Source organism: Pygoscelis adeliae, unplaced genomic scaffold (genome assembly GCF_000699105.1).
Source record: "Pygoscelis adeliae isolate BGI_AS28 unplaced genomic scaffold, ASM69910v1 Scaffold387, whole genome shotgun sequence".
In the NCBI taxonomy this organism is placed as follows: domain Eukaryota; kingdom Metazoa; phylum Chordata; class Aves; order Sphenisciformes; family Spheniscidae; genus Pygoscelis; species Pygoscelis adeliae.
The window spans coordinates 442,252-457,748 of record NW_008825115.1 but is presented as its reverse complement, the minus strand read 5'-3'; the positions used below and the strand labels follow the sequence as shown (position 1 = coordinate 457,748).

The 15,497-nt window shown below is 55.7% G+C and overlaps 2 protein-coding genes across 2 annotated transcripts in view; both read right to left on the bottom strand.

The window, feature by feature from the left end:
* The window catches only part of SF3A3 (splicing factor 3a, subunit 3, 60kDa), a 14,349-nt gene extending 10,566 nt beyond the window's left edge, over positions 1-3,783 (bottom strand). The window contains 1 exon segment of the mRNA XM_009328229.1: positions 3,679-3,783. Coding sequence (XP_009326504.1) covers positions 3,679-3,783 — 105 coding nt within the window.
* A 1,475-nt stretch (positions 3,784-5,258) lies between these two features.
* Positions 5,259-15,497, bottom strand: part of FHL3 (four and a half LIM domains 3) — a 17,512-nt gene continuing 7,273 nt past the window's right edge. Inside the window, exons 2-6 of the mRNA XM_009328205.1 lie at positions 10,025-10,209; positions 9,770-9,944; positions 8,922-9,091; positions 8,554-8,740; positions 5,259-7,275 (exon numbers count right to left, since the gene is read on the bottom strand). Coding sequence (XP_009326480.1) covers positions 7,124-7,275; positions 8,554-8,740; positions 8,922-9,091; positions 9,770-9,944; positions 10,025-10,209 — 869 coding nt within the window. The 3' untranslated portion in view covers positions 5,259-7,123. The remainder of the gene's footprint in view (positions 7,276-8,553; positions 8,741-8,921; positions 9,092-9,769; positions 9,945-10,024; positions 10,210-15,497) is intronic.

Sequence of the window (15,497 nt, the reverse complement as noted above, 5' to 3'; positions counted from 1 at the left end):
GGGCACGGAGCTGGCTGCACGCACAAGGCCCTCTGCAAATGGCTTTCAGCAGGGGAAAGGGTTGCCACCGCGGTGACTGCTTGCGCTTCCTAGTCTAGTAAACCAGTGAAGGAGAGTGTCGTGTTGTATGAGGCCATTAGCCTAAATTTTACTCAGTTAGCAGTCACCAAGAAAATGCTGTTTTATGCGGAGCAGCCGGGCTTCGTGCTGTCCAGGCTGTGCAGAGAGCCGGGGTGAGTGTGCGGCAGTCGCTGCCGGGAGAGGAGGGAAAGCCTCGTGCCCGGGAGAGCTGCGACGCTGCACAGCCCTGCCTGCCTGCCAGGAGTCCTGCCTGTCCCTCCGTGGCAGCGGCTGGACCCCGGCACTGCAGCAGCCCAGCCCAGCCCTGCTGGCCGCAGCACCCGGAGGATTTCTGCAGGCAGGAGCCCTCCTGATGGCTGCCTTCCAAGCCCCTCCAGGCCTGCCCGCGGCTCTCCCCAGCGCTGACCATATTTGGTGGCATAGACTGCCCAGAGATGCTGGCATTGGATTTGGGATCAGGACTGACCCCAGCCTTGGAGGCACAATGACCTTTCTCGAGAAGCAACAGCAAAGTGGAGAAGGCAAAGTTAAAAGCAGGAGACACTTGTGAAACCATTCCCATCTCAGCAGGCAGCAGCCTCGGGGCAATCTTGAGGGGTGGGAAGGGGCTGGGCTGGTGCCAGAAGGTGGGAGAGAAGGGAATGGAGGAGGGGAAAGCTAAATAGATACCCAAAAGTCCTGTTCCAAACGCTGCTAGCACGGCTGCTTTCCGTAGTAGCATGCGTGCACAAATGCAACTGCGTGCACTCTGAAACAGCCTTGGCATCTCCCGGAAACTCAGCACGGCGTCCGGCCTGGTAGCACATGTGCCTGAAGTCCTCCTGACCATGGGCAACTGCTCCAAAACTCGCTCATACCCACTGTGCAAGCGCAGGGCGTGCAGACAACACCCCCTCCCGCAGCCACGCAGCAACTCTACCCTGCACGGCATCCTTCAGCCATGCGCCCACATGCTGCCCGCTGCATACACGTGCTCTTCCTCTCTGCCGCAGCATTGCTGCAGAACATGTGCAACAAGGACAGAGAAAACAGGAAGAAGTACTTAGAAAATGTCATGGCTTTAATTACCCTTATCAAAATTATTGTGAGCTTGCTTAAGTAAACATTCACCCTGCACATTCCAGGACCCATCTGGAAGCAGAAGGCAGCCTTCATGCAGCATCAGGGCCCCAGCAGGCCTGCCTTTTGGGGAGCACTGCTCCTCAGGGCTTGCCCGGGGCCGGGGCGTCCAGCCCCGTGCAGCACTGGGTGCTGAGAGCCAAGGCAAAGCGTGCAGTGACTCTGAGCTACCTGCAGGCCTGCCTCCACCTTGTCTTCCTGAGAAAACTCTTGAGCCCCAGGAAGCAGGACAGACGGGGTCTCGCAGGCACGGTCGCTTAGCCCAGACGCAGTTGTTATCCGTAGCACACAGCTTGTAAAATCACCTCCTGCAGCTGGGCTGGAGGTAAGGGCTGAACGCAGGGCGGGGAGGGAATGTCCAGGCTTGGCACCGCCGGGTGTCCCTGTCACTTGTGCTCATCACAGCCGCACAGGCAGAGCTCCTGGCCCCATGGCCAGCACCGTGCACCCACCCCGCTACAAGCCCCTGCGCCCCTGCGGCCGGGGGAGAAAACCCTCCCCATCCCACGCAGGTGGGATGCCAGCAGCTGGCAGAGTCGACAGGCTCCAGCAGCGTTACACGGTCATAAATCAGAGTCCAAACTGGAACATGCCTGAAAGAAATGAGCATGTAGGATCTGCTGTGCAGCCTCCACTCTGCCTCTCATGGGTCAGAGCTGTTGCCCTTGGTACCTGGGAGGTGCAGACTTTTGTTGCCTGACAGGCTTTCAACAGCGTGACTGTGCTTGAGTGACATGATCCTGGTGGAAGTCCTCCCACAGAAACCGTGGCTGCAACCTTCCTCTTGTACTTGGATTTTAATTGCCTTCTTTAGATCCACCCTAATGCCAAGGAGAGATCATGCCAGTGCTTTGCCCCCACTTTACCAAATGCAAAGCTGTAATTAAATTTTAACTCACAAATAAATTATTCATATTTTTCTACCACACATGATAAATTACTTTAAGCCAAAAGCAACAACAAAAAAATTGGGCTTAATTATGGCAGACAAACATGATCCTGCCCTGGGAACAGCCAATTCACTGAGGAGAGAATGATACTGAAGGTAAGACTATTGGCTTTAATTACTCTCTTGCACTACAGGCTGCCCCAAAGTACGTCATTTCTTCCTCATGAATGCCTGTCTAAAAATAAAAACAGAGATAAGATTCTGAACTTAGTGTTCTTCCATTTCCCTTTGCATGAAACTTCATCCCTGGAAAGGGAAGGAGTTGAAATCTAGCAATGTTGCATCCAGGCACATTGCCTCTTTATTTTGGGCTGCTGGCATTAGGAGGGTTGAGGTGGGACAAGAGCAGCCCCTGCGTGGCCTCCCTCCTCCTCATCCCACGAATGGCAGCACATCTGGAAGAAGGTTTGCTCCGGTGGGAGAAGGTTGCTCCAGGAGGTGCCGTTCTGTCCCGGGGCAGCAGCGCAGCCCCTGCAGCCCCTCGGTGCCACGTGCCGCAGCAGCAGCCTTTGTGCCCATGGCTGCGGGACAGACCAGGGAGGGACATCGCACAGTTTTCCTGGAAGGAAAGGTGGGACGATGGGAGCAGACCTACTTGTGCTGAGATACTGCTCCTTCCCCACCTCCCCAGGACCTTCACTAGGCGATGCCCTGGCAGGGTAGGGACAAAGGGACAACAAAAAAACCCTGGGGGAGTATTCGCAGGATGCCTGCAGGGTTCAGCCTGGCTATAACCACATCCCTACCTCCTAACACTAGAGACAAAGGAGAGCTATTCACCCTTCAACACTGGCTCTCCCACCAGCCCTGGGACCTGCAGCCATTGTCCTGGAGACCTGCCTGTTACCATTGTGGGGCCAAGCCCGAGCCTCCAGCTTCACCCAGGACCGGCGCAGCCTCCTGACTGGTCACCTGGAGGGACGCAGGAGCAGCCAAGGCAGGTCCATGCTCGGTTTGGGGAGCTCAGACAGGGCATTACCAGCACAGTAATCTGACACGCTGTCTGAACCCGTGTGCAGCTACAGCTGGAAAAGGGGCAAACACCAGCAGGCAGCTGGGAGCTGAAATTAGCCCTTCCCTCCTGCCCAAACGCAGGCAGAGCTCGCTCCCCAGCCGTGCAGCTCCCGTCAGCTCTGGGACACCGGCACACGTCACTGCCACACAGACCATATCCAACACAGCAGTGGCTCAGCCCTCCTCTGGGGGAAACTCTGGCTGGAAAGAGAACAAACCCCTGGGAGGTGAAACCGCTGCCTGCGGCGAGCCCAAGCCAGGAGCGGCCGTGTCCGTCTCCAGGGAAGGAAGCACACAGCCAGCAGACGCCCAGCATGGGCACCGCTGCACGGCCAGCAGCGAGCAGCCATCGTCACCGCTGAGCTAAGCTGCTTCTGGTGCCCTGGTCTGTGACACCAGGCTGTTCCCAGGCACCGGGGAGCATCATGTCCCCGTCCCCATCCCCATCCCTGCCCAAGCCCTGTGGCTGCACCAGCCAGCCCGTGGCAGGGTCCTGCTCTCACCCCGGCACTTACCCTGGCCCAGAGCAAGCAGCCCTCCTGGGACACCTCGCTGGGGCAGGCAGTGGCCTGGACCTGCCTCTGCCCATTTGGGGCTGCAAATGCAGTCCCTGATCCCATGCTGGTGGTGCAGGCAAGCACAGCTTGGGCACATTTGGTTAATGCTGGGGCCTCTTTCTACACCCCCAGTGCTGCCCTGGACTCCCAGCAAGTTTCCCTGCTCCCACCTCACCCCGCACAGCAGCCCCAGCCCTGCCCTCCCCCCTGCACTGTTCGCCTGTGCTTAATAGTATTTTCATGACTGTTTTAGACCCACACTCTGGGAGTCTCGAGGGATGTTTGTGCATGACATCACCCTCCCCCTCCTGTAAATCAGGCACTGGGCTGTGCATAGCCATGACCCATTCATGACAGGGATAAAATCCAGATGTTCCAGTGCTACGTGCAGCTGGGTCATTTCCTTTTTTGGCTAAAAACGTGAGGCTCTTGAGGCTGACTGAAAGAGGAGCCCGGGGGCCCTTTGTACAGAAACCTTTTGTGGTTAATCCCTGGAAACAGCGCTGCAGAAACAAGGGTTTGTGGTGCTCCTGCTGGAGGACAGGCTCAGCTGGAAACCTCCCTGGCTGGAGCTGCTCGCTCACCCTTTGAGGCTGAGCAGCAGCAAAACCAGAGCCTGGCACAGGTCACTGGGCAGCAACAGCAATAAAACTCTTACTTTTAAAACCCCATTAGCTGCCAGGGCAGGAGCCTTTGAAGGAGCCAGGAATGCGCACGCACAGAGCCTGTGCCATGGTCCCACCCAGGCCCCCTGGGCTGTGCCTGCCATGCCGCTGGAGTAGCACCCACAGAAACCAAGCCACCGTGCAGAGGGAACGGAGCGGGGTGCTGGGGCAGGCAAGCCCAGAGGAAGTCGTGGCAGCTGTTAGTAAATGTAAAGAAATCTGTGGAAAATAGTTTCAGATGTTAAGGGAATAAATGGCTCCCCGGCTGATAAAAGTGAGTAATGAGCATGCTCCACTTCGGGGAAAGCTGCCAGGAGACCACTGTTACCCCGACTGGAGACTACAGCAACTTCCCCACCAAACCTCCTCCCGAGAGCCTACGTGTGTGGACTGGGGAGTACGTATCGCAGGGGGAAGGAAGCTTGTCTGCACAGTGGGATACGGTTCGGTATCGCAGCGATCCAGACCAGCTCCCGCAGCAGTGCAGCATCCTGGCTGCTGCTGAGCCCGACCCGACAGCCGGCCCGGAGGCATCGCACCCGTGCAGCACTGGCACTGGCTGAGTCCTGCTCAGGCCCGTCCTGCAGAACAGCCTGCCCGGACAGACAGCAGGCATGGACAGACAGGCAGCCCTGGCACCAGGAACCCACTGCAGCCCCACAGCAGGAAGAGGGAGCTGCTGTTCCTCTGCCATAACCCAACGGGACTCGTACCTGGCGTGTGGTTTGGGGAGGGGGAGGCACGAGCACTGGGGGGATCAGCCATCCCCAGTACAGGGTTAGGGGCGAGGACAAGGCTGAGCACAGAGCTGCAACACCAATTCTGACAGCGCTCTGCCCTGTGCCTGCTGTTCGAGAAACACATGAGAGCAAGCATCGCTAAAATGGTTTATTATATAAAGCCGTAGGAAATATACAGGAGGTTTAGGACACTTCCTTCTAGAGACTGCTCCAAGCTCCTCAGAATAGCAAACACACAAACTCTGATTTGCCTGCATCAAAGCTTTCAAACGAGGGTCCAACAAGGATCTGAATACAGAGTTAATAACACTTCAACATGCATAACATTTTCTGTTCCTAAGTGAAGCCTGGGGGGTGGGGCTAGCCCCTTCATCCTGCAGTTGGTTACAAAATGACAGATATTCATGACAAAAGAGTACAAAAGGAAAAAAATCACAAGAAGATGCTTTCAGAAAAGCACGTGGCTGTCTAAGCAGGAAAGCAGGGTCAGCATAAGTGCCCCAGCAAGACAGAAGCAAAAGGGATGTAGAGACAAGGCAGGCATGAGCATCCCACTGCAGAGGGGCCTTAACGGGGCCCAGGGCCAGCTCAGCCATCAGGCAAAGATGGCTCAAACCCTCGTGTGAGTCTGGGATGACTAAAGATGTCCTATTTTGTACAGTTAGGGCCAATGCAGGGACTTGGGAGATGCAAAGCCCCTCCTCAGGGCAGCCCACCTTTGCTTTGCTTCTCGTTTGGGACACAGCGAGGGATGAGTGTGGCTGGGGGAGCCACCGCTCTCTGTCCGCCGCAGGGGAGGACACTCAGCCCTGGCAGGAGGCGGCCGCGGCAACCCCGCCTGCCCCCCCGGCTGACCTCCGCACTGGAGCCCTGCGCTCCCACAGACCCTCCCCTCTAGCGCTCCCAGCAGCCACCAAGCGCAGCCACAGCCTGTGGGCAACACTCCCCTCCACAAATTAACGAAAGGTCTTCAGTGTTACCTGTGCCGCTGGCAGCCGGGCTCAGTAAGGCAGTCCCCGTCCCATGGTTCCCCGTGAGAGGGATGGAGCAGGAATAAAGCCCTCGGTGCTCTCAGCCTTCAGCACGCCCTTCTCTGGGGCTCAGCCAGGCGCATCTCGGGGGGGGACCACCAGTGGGCTGACACCCACTAGCTCCAGCTCAGACACCGCAGAGGCAGCCGCGGGAGATCACAGCACAGATGGACAGGAATGGGGCAGGGAGGTGGGAGGAGCAGAACGCCCCGTACCTGCGAGCGATTTGAGCTCCTCATCCACATCTGAGTGAGAGCACCTCCACGGAGATGTGCAGAGCAAAGGGTCTGGCCTGCAAATGGTGAGGTGGCTACAGAAATCCGGAGGTGGATCCCACCTGCCAGGACACGTGCTCTCCTCCTGGCAACACTCGAGCCTGGTGTCCCCAAACCTCCTAAACGTGGCAGAGAGCACCCTTCATGCCCGGGTTGAGCAGTGCCACAGGCCAGCCACACGTACAGAAAAGGCTGTGCTGGCAAAGCCATCTGCTACACAGGCCAGCACAGCCAAGCCACATGGACCAGGAGCTGCTGCCTTATATCACACAGAGCAAGGGAAGACATGGGCAAAAGAGAAAAGTCAGCCCTGTGCCAAGGAGAGCAAATACATGCTGCCAGCGTGCAGATCCAGCAGCCCAACGCTGAAGCTGCTGCTGCTGCCCTCTGCTCAGCTGGGGCCCTGGGCTCAGCTTGTGCCTGGTCAGACAGGAAGCAAAAGGAAAGAGTAAATAATGGGGGGTATTGAAGCTCCTTTTTCAACTTTATTTAGCTTTGACTCTGCACAGAGCCATAGCATAGCGTACTCTAGCCTTCAGGGAGGGGCACAGGAACTCCCGGAACACACCGCGGTTCGGGGTCAGCCCCCATCTCTTGTGCCTTGTGCGCTGCCCCTGAAATGTTGTTGGGGTATCTGGCACAAAGACCCTGAAGAATAGAGAAAGCCCCTGCCCCACGGTGTCCTCGGAGGCTCATAGGTCGCTGCTACAGTCGCGGCACAGGATCTCATCATTGTCAGGGATGAAGCCTTTCCCGACCAGCGAGGTGTTGCAGCGGGCGCAGTTAAAGCAATTATGGTGCCAGTGACGGTCCTCAAAGGAGACATATTTACCACCGCCAAAGCCTACGGGAGGGACAGAGTACAGCGTTAGAACCCCTGGGGAAACTGGGACGAGCTTCCCACACAGACCAAGTCTTGGCCTGTTCGTCTCCGAGTCAGGTCTTCACACGCAGTGCTGCACTGTGGCACCCAAACACCCCCCAGTATCGAATACATCTGAAATACAAATCTCCACTCTCGGGGGGAAGAGGTCCAAAATGATTTCACATCAGATTTTGCAGGGTTGAGATCCTCGGACCGGAATCACCATTTTCTCCCCAGAGAGGAGCAGGGAGCGGAGCTGCACCATCACTGCAAACAAGGGAGCTGTCAGGAGCTCCTGGCAGCACTGCTTGGAGCAGCTCCTTCCAAGGACAGTGCTAGTGAAATCCTGGGAAAAGCCCTCCTGCCACCAGCCCAGGCCCGGGCTCCTGCAGAGGCTCTGTGGGCAGCTTCCTTCCTCTGCCGCCAGTGGTTGGACTTGTGGGCTGTGACCCCCTTCTCCCTGGGAGTGCGACAAACTGATAAGGACCAGACGGGAAGCAGGGTGCCCAGGAGCTGCCCTGTCTTCAGCTAGAGTCATCCTCTGAGTCACCAGCTGATTCATGTCTTTGCCTGCCTTCCCAGCAGCAAGAGACACGAGTTGCAAAGGGAAAGGTCAAGTGGGGGAGGACAGGGAGGAGGCCAGACCCTCTCAGGGGTGTCTGCAGAAGAGGACCCTCTGCTTCCCCTGTCTTAGGCAGGTATGGCAGGTCCAGACTCCCCTGCAGCAGCTGCTGCTCCAGCTGTGGCTGGATGTTTCTGGCTTTCCTTGTCTGTGAACAATCTTTCCATAGGACGTGGCAACCAGCCTCAAACAAGGCAAGCTAGAGACACGAGATCACCCTGTAAGGGGTCATTTTGGGAGCCTTTACCCCTGGGCAGAGGGAATTCCTCCCATGGGGCAGAGTTCACTGCTTTGAAAGATGCAGATGAAGGGACACACGTGGCCCTAGGACCACTGCAGCAGAGATCCTCTCTCATGGGGTTCCTTGGAAAAGCGGCTGCCGTTGTTTCTGTGAGGGACATGCCTAATGGCACCTTGCTCTCCCCAGCATTTGTCCCCAGGAGGCCTGAAGTGCCTGGAGACACTTGAACAAGCCTGCATGGTGGAGACGTGTATAAGCATCATATGGGCCTGGGTCACATGTGCACTCAAGAGGGCAGCTTCACCCAGAGAAGTCACCACATGTCTGGAAGGAGGGCAGGTAGGTCATGCCCTGCCCTGCAGAAGCGCCCCATAACCGGGGCCATTCTGCTTACCTGTGATGGGCTTTGTGCAGGCACTGCACTTCTTGGCATAGAGGTTCCCAAAGCACTTGATGCAGTACGGGTTGTCATCCTGGGAGGTGAACTGCTGGCCAGCCAGGGGGGTCTTGCAGCCTGTGCAGACGAAACACTCCTTGTGCCACGGCTCATCCCGGTAAGTCACTCCTCCCTTGGTCAGGGTCTGCGGGAAGAGAGCACACACTGGTGACACACGGGCACGGGGAAACGGGCTGCAGCGCACAACCAGCGGGTAGCCGGAGTGCTGGCACCTGAACCCTTCTCTGGTGGGGCTCAGACAGGACTGGGGAACATGTCCCTGGATCAGAGAACTCAGGGACTTTGGGCTGTCAGGCCAGACATACCTTTTTGCAACGAGTGCAGCGAGGAGCAAACTTGCTCTCATAACAGGGGACACAGTAATAATCCTTCTTGTCTGGGATGAAGGATCGTGACCCGATGGGCTGCTGGCAGCTGCTGCATATGAAGCAATGTTCATGCCATGTTTGTCCGTTGTACTCCAGCTTACGGGATCCTGCAGAGAGAGCCGTTCACAGTGTGACAGAAGGGAGAAGCACATGCACACATAGGGAACATGGGAGGTTGTGCAGGATAAACTGTGGTCCTGCACACCTGGCTCTGTGCCTGCCCTCCCCATGGCAGCACAGGACCGCAGGCAGCTGGAGAGGGGAGGCCCCAGGCCAACCCCACAGCCGCAAGGGGAGAGCTGCGGGAACATGCCCCTGGCACTGGCACACAGGCTGCGGCAGACGCCTGTTGTAACCTACATCTGAAGATGGTGCCAGAATGGCCAAGCAAAGACACTCCCTTGCCTCAGGCCATCTGCAGAGACGCTCACACACCTTCAGTCATTCCTTCTCTTCTAGTCAGCACACACCAGAAAATGCCCAGGAAACCCTTTGTTATCTCCTCCCCAGCTCACTTCCCCATGAAAAAGGGGAACAGACAGACAGCTGCTGTAGTGATCACAGCTTGGGATCCTGCTGTCTTGCCAGACAAGCAAAGTGCCTGGCCCACTCTATGCAGTGACAGTGGGGCAGGAGAGCAGAAAATTCAGCTATGCAGTGACAGTGGGGCAGGAGAGCAGAAATTCAGCTTTCTTCCTTGCTGCCCTAGTATTGGAACCTGCAGCCCCGGCCAACGCTGCTGGGACCAGGAACAAACTGCAGTGCTCAAGTCTGCCTGCTCCTACCTGGCATGACTGTCTTCTCGCAGGCAATGCATTTGGAGGAGAACTCGCTGCAGTAGCAGTCATTGCACAGCAGCTCCTCGCCTTGGCAGGTGAATGGCTCGTCGGCCAGAGAACGGTCACAGCGGAAGCAACGAAAGCAGTGCTCGTGGTAATGGCGATCCTCATAGTACAGCTCCTGGGGAGGACAGCCAAGATGAGGAGGGGACAGATAGCCCCAGGGAACCACCCTGCCTGGCCGCAGGGGCCCATACTCACTCTGCAGTCATGGCCGATCAGCTCTTTGCACTCATCACAGGTGTTGGCAAAGTGGGCATCATAGCAGGGGATGCAGTATGGGCCGTTGTCCATCTGGATGTACTTGCGCCCATACAAGGACTCCTTGCAGTTGTCACAGTCAAAGCACTCTGTCATGGTGCCAGTCTGAGGGCCTCGTTCACCTGCTAAGAGATCAGCAGAGATGCTGGGTCAATATCAGCTTACACTGCCTGAGATGTCCCTGCACAGCCCTGCCATCTCCAGAGGGCAAGGACCGCAAATCCCTGCGCTGAGCCAACAAACAGCCGCTATCAGGACAGGACACAGACCTGAGCTGCTGCACCTGCTCTGTGGCTGTACGCACTTCCAAAAAAGCCTGCACACATTCAGGACCTGGGATGAATCTTGCCTCAGGTTTATATCAAGATCAACAGTTGGAACACTTAGGCACCACTCAGAGAAACCTAGACACGTAAACATGCAGTTGGGCTTCTTACTGTCTGCCCTTTTGCTGGGAAGCAAAGTGTAAATGATGACCAAAAGAGAGAATTTTTTTGCTTGAAAAGTTTTGATTCGGCACCCAAAACAGGACTGTGCACACGCCGTGTGGGTGCACATCCACTGTCATGTCAGAGAGTCAGCCACCTTGAGGGAGATCTGTCTACCAAGCAGCCCTTCAGAGACCCATGCTCAGCCACCAGCACAGCCCTGGACCAACGGCAAGATTCCTCCTGATGGTCTGTGACCTGATGCTCTGCCTGATGGCGCTGTCAGTGTTTCAAATTCTGGGACTTCTCCAGAACTTTAAAGCAGCTGCCCCACGGGGAAGCAGAAATCAGGCACCCCACGCTGAGCCCAGCTACGAAGCTACATCCCAGCAAACTGTTTTGCACATGTTGCTCCATGTGCAAGTGTTGGGGAAGGTGGGTGTTTTACAAGCAATAGAGGTGTTGGGATTTTGCACGCAGGAGATCAGATGTCTCTCATTGCCCCTTGTCTCCATCTCAGACTAGAGGTTTGTGGAACTATTTTTCTTTCTTTGGAGCACTAATTCCAGAACAAGAGTATCTTCCTTCTGTTTGGTTTAACCTGGTTATTCCTATATGGAGTTTTCCACTTGCAAAATCACACCCTTCTTTAATACAGGTTGCTATCAAGTGTAGACAAGCCCATGGAATTACGTCTGAGCAGTCAGCTGCAGAGTGCCGCACGCTGCAGTTTTCTTCATGAACCCACCCACTTCAGAAAGAGCTATTATGGCCCAATCTACAGTTTAGCATTTAATGGGGCAGCAGGGAGCTCACCGCCACCCTCTGCGCCTCCCTCCTCATGGGCTCCCCAGCCACAGCAGCCATTTCCCTTACTCTAGGAGGCAGCCTCCAGGGCAGGAGCCGATCCAGACAGCTCTGACTCATGGCAGCAAGCTCCCCAGGGCTATTCTTGGTCAAGCCACACAGCTCCCAGCTGTTGTCAAGCCTGGTATGTGCCGATAGGACTGCCGGTGAATAAATCTAGTGTTCCCACATGGCTACGTGACCAACAGAGAGGGAACAAAGTCCCTTTTCAGACACTCTCGTTACCCAGCTGCTGCCCCGGCCATCGCCTGCTCCGCACGCTCCAGCACGGCAGTCTGCTGAGCCTGCCCTCCAGAACCCCGACATGCAGCCCCAGACTCGCTGCCCATGGAACAAGGCGGCCTGAACAATTTCCAGTCTGTTACTGGAGACGGGGCAGGCGCTTGGGGCGGTTTGCACAGGGGAGCCGAACAGGTGCCAGGGTGCCGAAATGGACCCGCTGCCCCAGCTCTGCCCCCAGCCTGGGCTGGCCCCCCAGTGCCCTCTCCCTCTGGGGCACCCCATGAGGTGCTCACCCAGCTGAGCAGCAGCTCCTGTGCCCTCCAGCACCCCACACGGCTCCTGGCTGCTTTTCACCCACCACCTCCTCCTCTGCCACCCCACTTGCCTTCACTCCCTGAAGCCACCCAGGACCTTTCTCTCTGGCAAAGAATGAAAATCAAATTAATAACCCTCCTCCTCCCAGCCCTGTTGAAGGAAACTTTCCAAGGTGTGTCTGAAATAAAAGGTCCTCTAATGAGCACTCTTACCCTGGGAGCCATGGTACTGCTGGAGCAGGGAGCTGCCATGTTTGCTCAACGGGCTGCACTTTATCTCTGTGGTCCTGTCATACGGGGTCAGAGGACACCAGAAAATGCAAGGGAAGGAAAAACAACTTGATGGGAGAAGCCTTGGGTTTTACCAGTGACATGGACTCGGCCTCCCAAACACTGCTGCACCTCACCCAGACACTGTCCCTCTGTAAGCCCCGGTCCCCAAACTCAAAACAAGGGACAGCATTTCCCTGGGTGGGAGGTGGACAGGATAAACACACCAACAATTGCTAGGGCTCTCGCACCCCTGAACCACCCTGACGAGGCAGGTGCTGCTGCCCTGAGCATGCACCATCCCCTGGCCACACACGTACCCTCGGGACCCAGTGCCAGCCACCAAACCACAGGAAAGCTACGGGGTGCGAGTACCAGCTCCACAGCAAGTGCTCAGGGCTGTGGCATGGCCAGAGCAAGCCCTGCTCCCCTGGGGCAGCTGAGCTATCACCATGATTGAAACAGGGATTAAAAAAAAAGTGACAGGACAGGAACATTTCAATCCCAAATGCTGTTTGTCGCCCAGGCCCCTGGCAGTGCCATTCCTCCTCTCCTCCACTACCGAGGGCAGCTGGCACTCCCGAGCCCACCAGGACCCCCAGCCAGCCTTGTGCTGGCCGAAGCCCTCAGGCGGGACTCACCGGCAATACTGCAGGCAGCACCGGTGGGTGCCCTGCAGTGCTGCTTTCACTGCAGGGTGCGCAACACAGAGCAACCACAGAAGAGGAAGTGAAAACCATATAAACCCTTTGAAAATTATATACCGAGGAAGACCTTAAAGCAGTGTGCCATGCTTGCCTCCGCTTTGAGTAGTTTCTCCCCGAAGTCTACCTATGTCTGTTGCATGCTGTGTGAGCCAAGCTCCTGCTCTCCAGGCTGTGGGGTCCGAGCAGGCTGGCAGATGCACGGGCTGGCAGATGCATGGGCTGGCAGCAGAGCAAGTCCCAAGAGCGTCACGTGGCTGAGACTGCTATGAGAGCGTACAGGATCAGACTCCGCGTTGCCTTTTCCACAGAAAAAAGAACAGGCCCAGGAAGTTTGCTTAGGGTTATTTGTATTAGATAAGCTGTTTGCTCTCTTTGTTCTGGTCTTGCATGCAATGCTGGGCAGGGGTGTCAAAGCCCTATGCAACGCCAAAGCAAACTCTGCATCTTTGCCCCTGAGGACATAGCACTGCCGGAGACCAAGTTCATGGAGAAGAAGAAGGTGGGACAAAAGAAATAGAGTAAAAGAAATAGTACAAAAGCCCACAATTCTTACTGTGATTGTAATGAGGAACTTGGAAATTGTCTCCATTCATGAAGAAAAGAGGTGGAGTTTTAAAATGCATTAAAAAAAACTTTAATTGAGGCTCAGATTTAGAAGGCACAACATAGGCAGTCACTATGCGTGCTGATTAGCATGTGCTCATACTCTGCTGTCTGCACCACCCTGTAAACATTAGCTGTGTGCTAGGCTGATGTAAGTAACACCTTCAAATACTAACCAAGGTGTTGCCCTAAAATGATGGGATTCCAGTTGCAAAGAGAGTGCTTGCTTGCCTATTACCAGATGGCTGAGGTCCCTGTGGGACAAGGTCTACTGGAGCAGGTCCCTCATACATGGGGACGGTGGAGCTGGATGTGGGGTATTCTCAGCTGTCTTGCTGGCTGTCTGAGGGCAAAAATAAACAACAGATATATGCCTGCCAGCTGCCTACCCTCTCCCTTTGACAGATATAGTTGCACTCATGGAGGAAAGGAAGTTCAGTTCCTCTCCTGTGCCCAAGAACAAACAGCTTTGGGAACAAGAGCTCCTCTCACAAACAACATTTAAAGTGCTCTGGGATGCAAATCTGATCAGTCTGGAACACAGCTCAGAATAGCTTCATGTATGAGAAAGGTCAGCAATTTGTCAAGGACGCACAGCAGAGTCCACTTTCTAATTAGAGAGTAACATGCACCTAACACCACCCCAGTGTCATTGTCCGAAGCAACACAGCAGATGGCTTAGCAACAGCCCCAGGAGATTATTACATTAATTTTAGTGTCTATAAACTGTGGACCTATTATGCAAAGGAGGCAGTACAGACTGTCCAGGGCCAGGCTTTCTGCTACACACAATCACTTAAGAGTTTAACCAGCCTTCTGAGACGATTCCTGGTACAATGAACTCCTTCAGTGAGAGGTCTCATGTATATGGTGAACCTATAACCCTGTGTAACTTCACACCAGTTTGTTGTTTGTTGTCAGGTCACAACCAGCTGCTCCATAAAGTGATCCTAGAGCAACCCGTAAGGCTATTCCTAGGGAAACACTTAATCTTTCCAGGACACAGGAATAGACCTGCCTTTGACTGTCTGTCAGGTTCCTGCCTATTCTCATTTGCCCTGGGCTGCTCTGAGCACAGCTTGTGCAGTTGCAGTCCACACCTAAACAGATACGCAGAAGAGAAAGCACAACCTCGCTGGGACAGGCGAGCGTTCCCCATGTAAGGATGAAACCATTCAGGGACAAGGCTTTGGAAGACTGTCCTCAATGTGTTCCAAGGTCAGAAGAGGAGAAGAACACTTTTTGTTCCTGTTGGCTTTCCAGAACCATTATGGGTCCTGGAATCTGCATGAAACTGTTTCTGCCTGCCACCGACCCTAAAAGGGAAACCAGCTGCTTGCTCTGAGGAGCAGCTCCAGCCCTTCTGTTAGGCTGGGAACGTTTTCAGTCCACGTTTCCTGACATGGCTTCTGTGGATCCGCTCAGGGTCACTGCACCCCCCAGCCAGGGGCTGGCACAGCCAGCCCAGGCTCTCCGGGGTGGCGGGGGTCAGCTCCTTGGGGCACCGCATGGGTTTCTCTGCACCTCCTCACGCTGCTGCCTCTGTCTGTGCTCCCTTGCTCTGCTCCCAAACCCACGAGTGCAACTGCAGACCTGGCACAGTGGAACAACATCCCCCATCTGCTGTTAAAGGAGATCCTGCTTTTGGGTGAGAGGCTGGAGGCAGCTTGCCAGAAAGGTGCCAAGTGTTTCATCAGGGTAACCCAGCCGGACCCAGCTTGCCCGGAGCACCCTCAGAAGCGGCGTTGCGTCAAGCCTTCACCCGCCTGCTTGTAGCACCACTGAGTCACTTCCTGCCCCGAGATCTCGCTTCCAAGCTGCCTTCCAGCCTGAGCCTCCCCACGGACAGCTCGGAAATCTCAAGTATGAAGGGCTGCTCCGGGGGGGCTCTGGCACGGCGAGGAGCAGAGTCCTTGCAGGGACCATTAGCAGAGCCACAGACCTCACCTGGCAGCTCCCCCATCACCAGCACAATGGGAGGATGCTGCAGGTCATTTCTCCA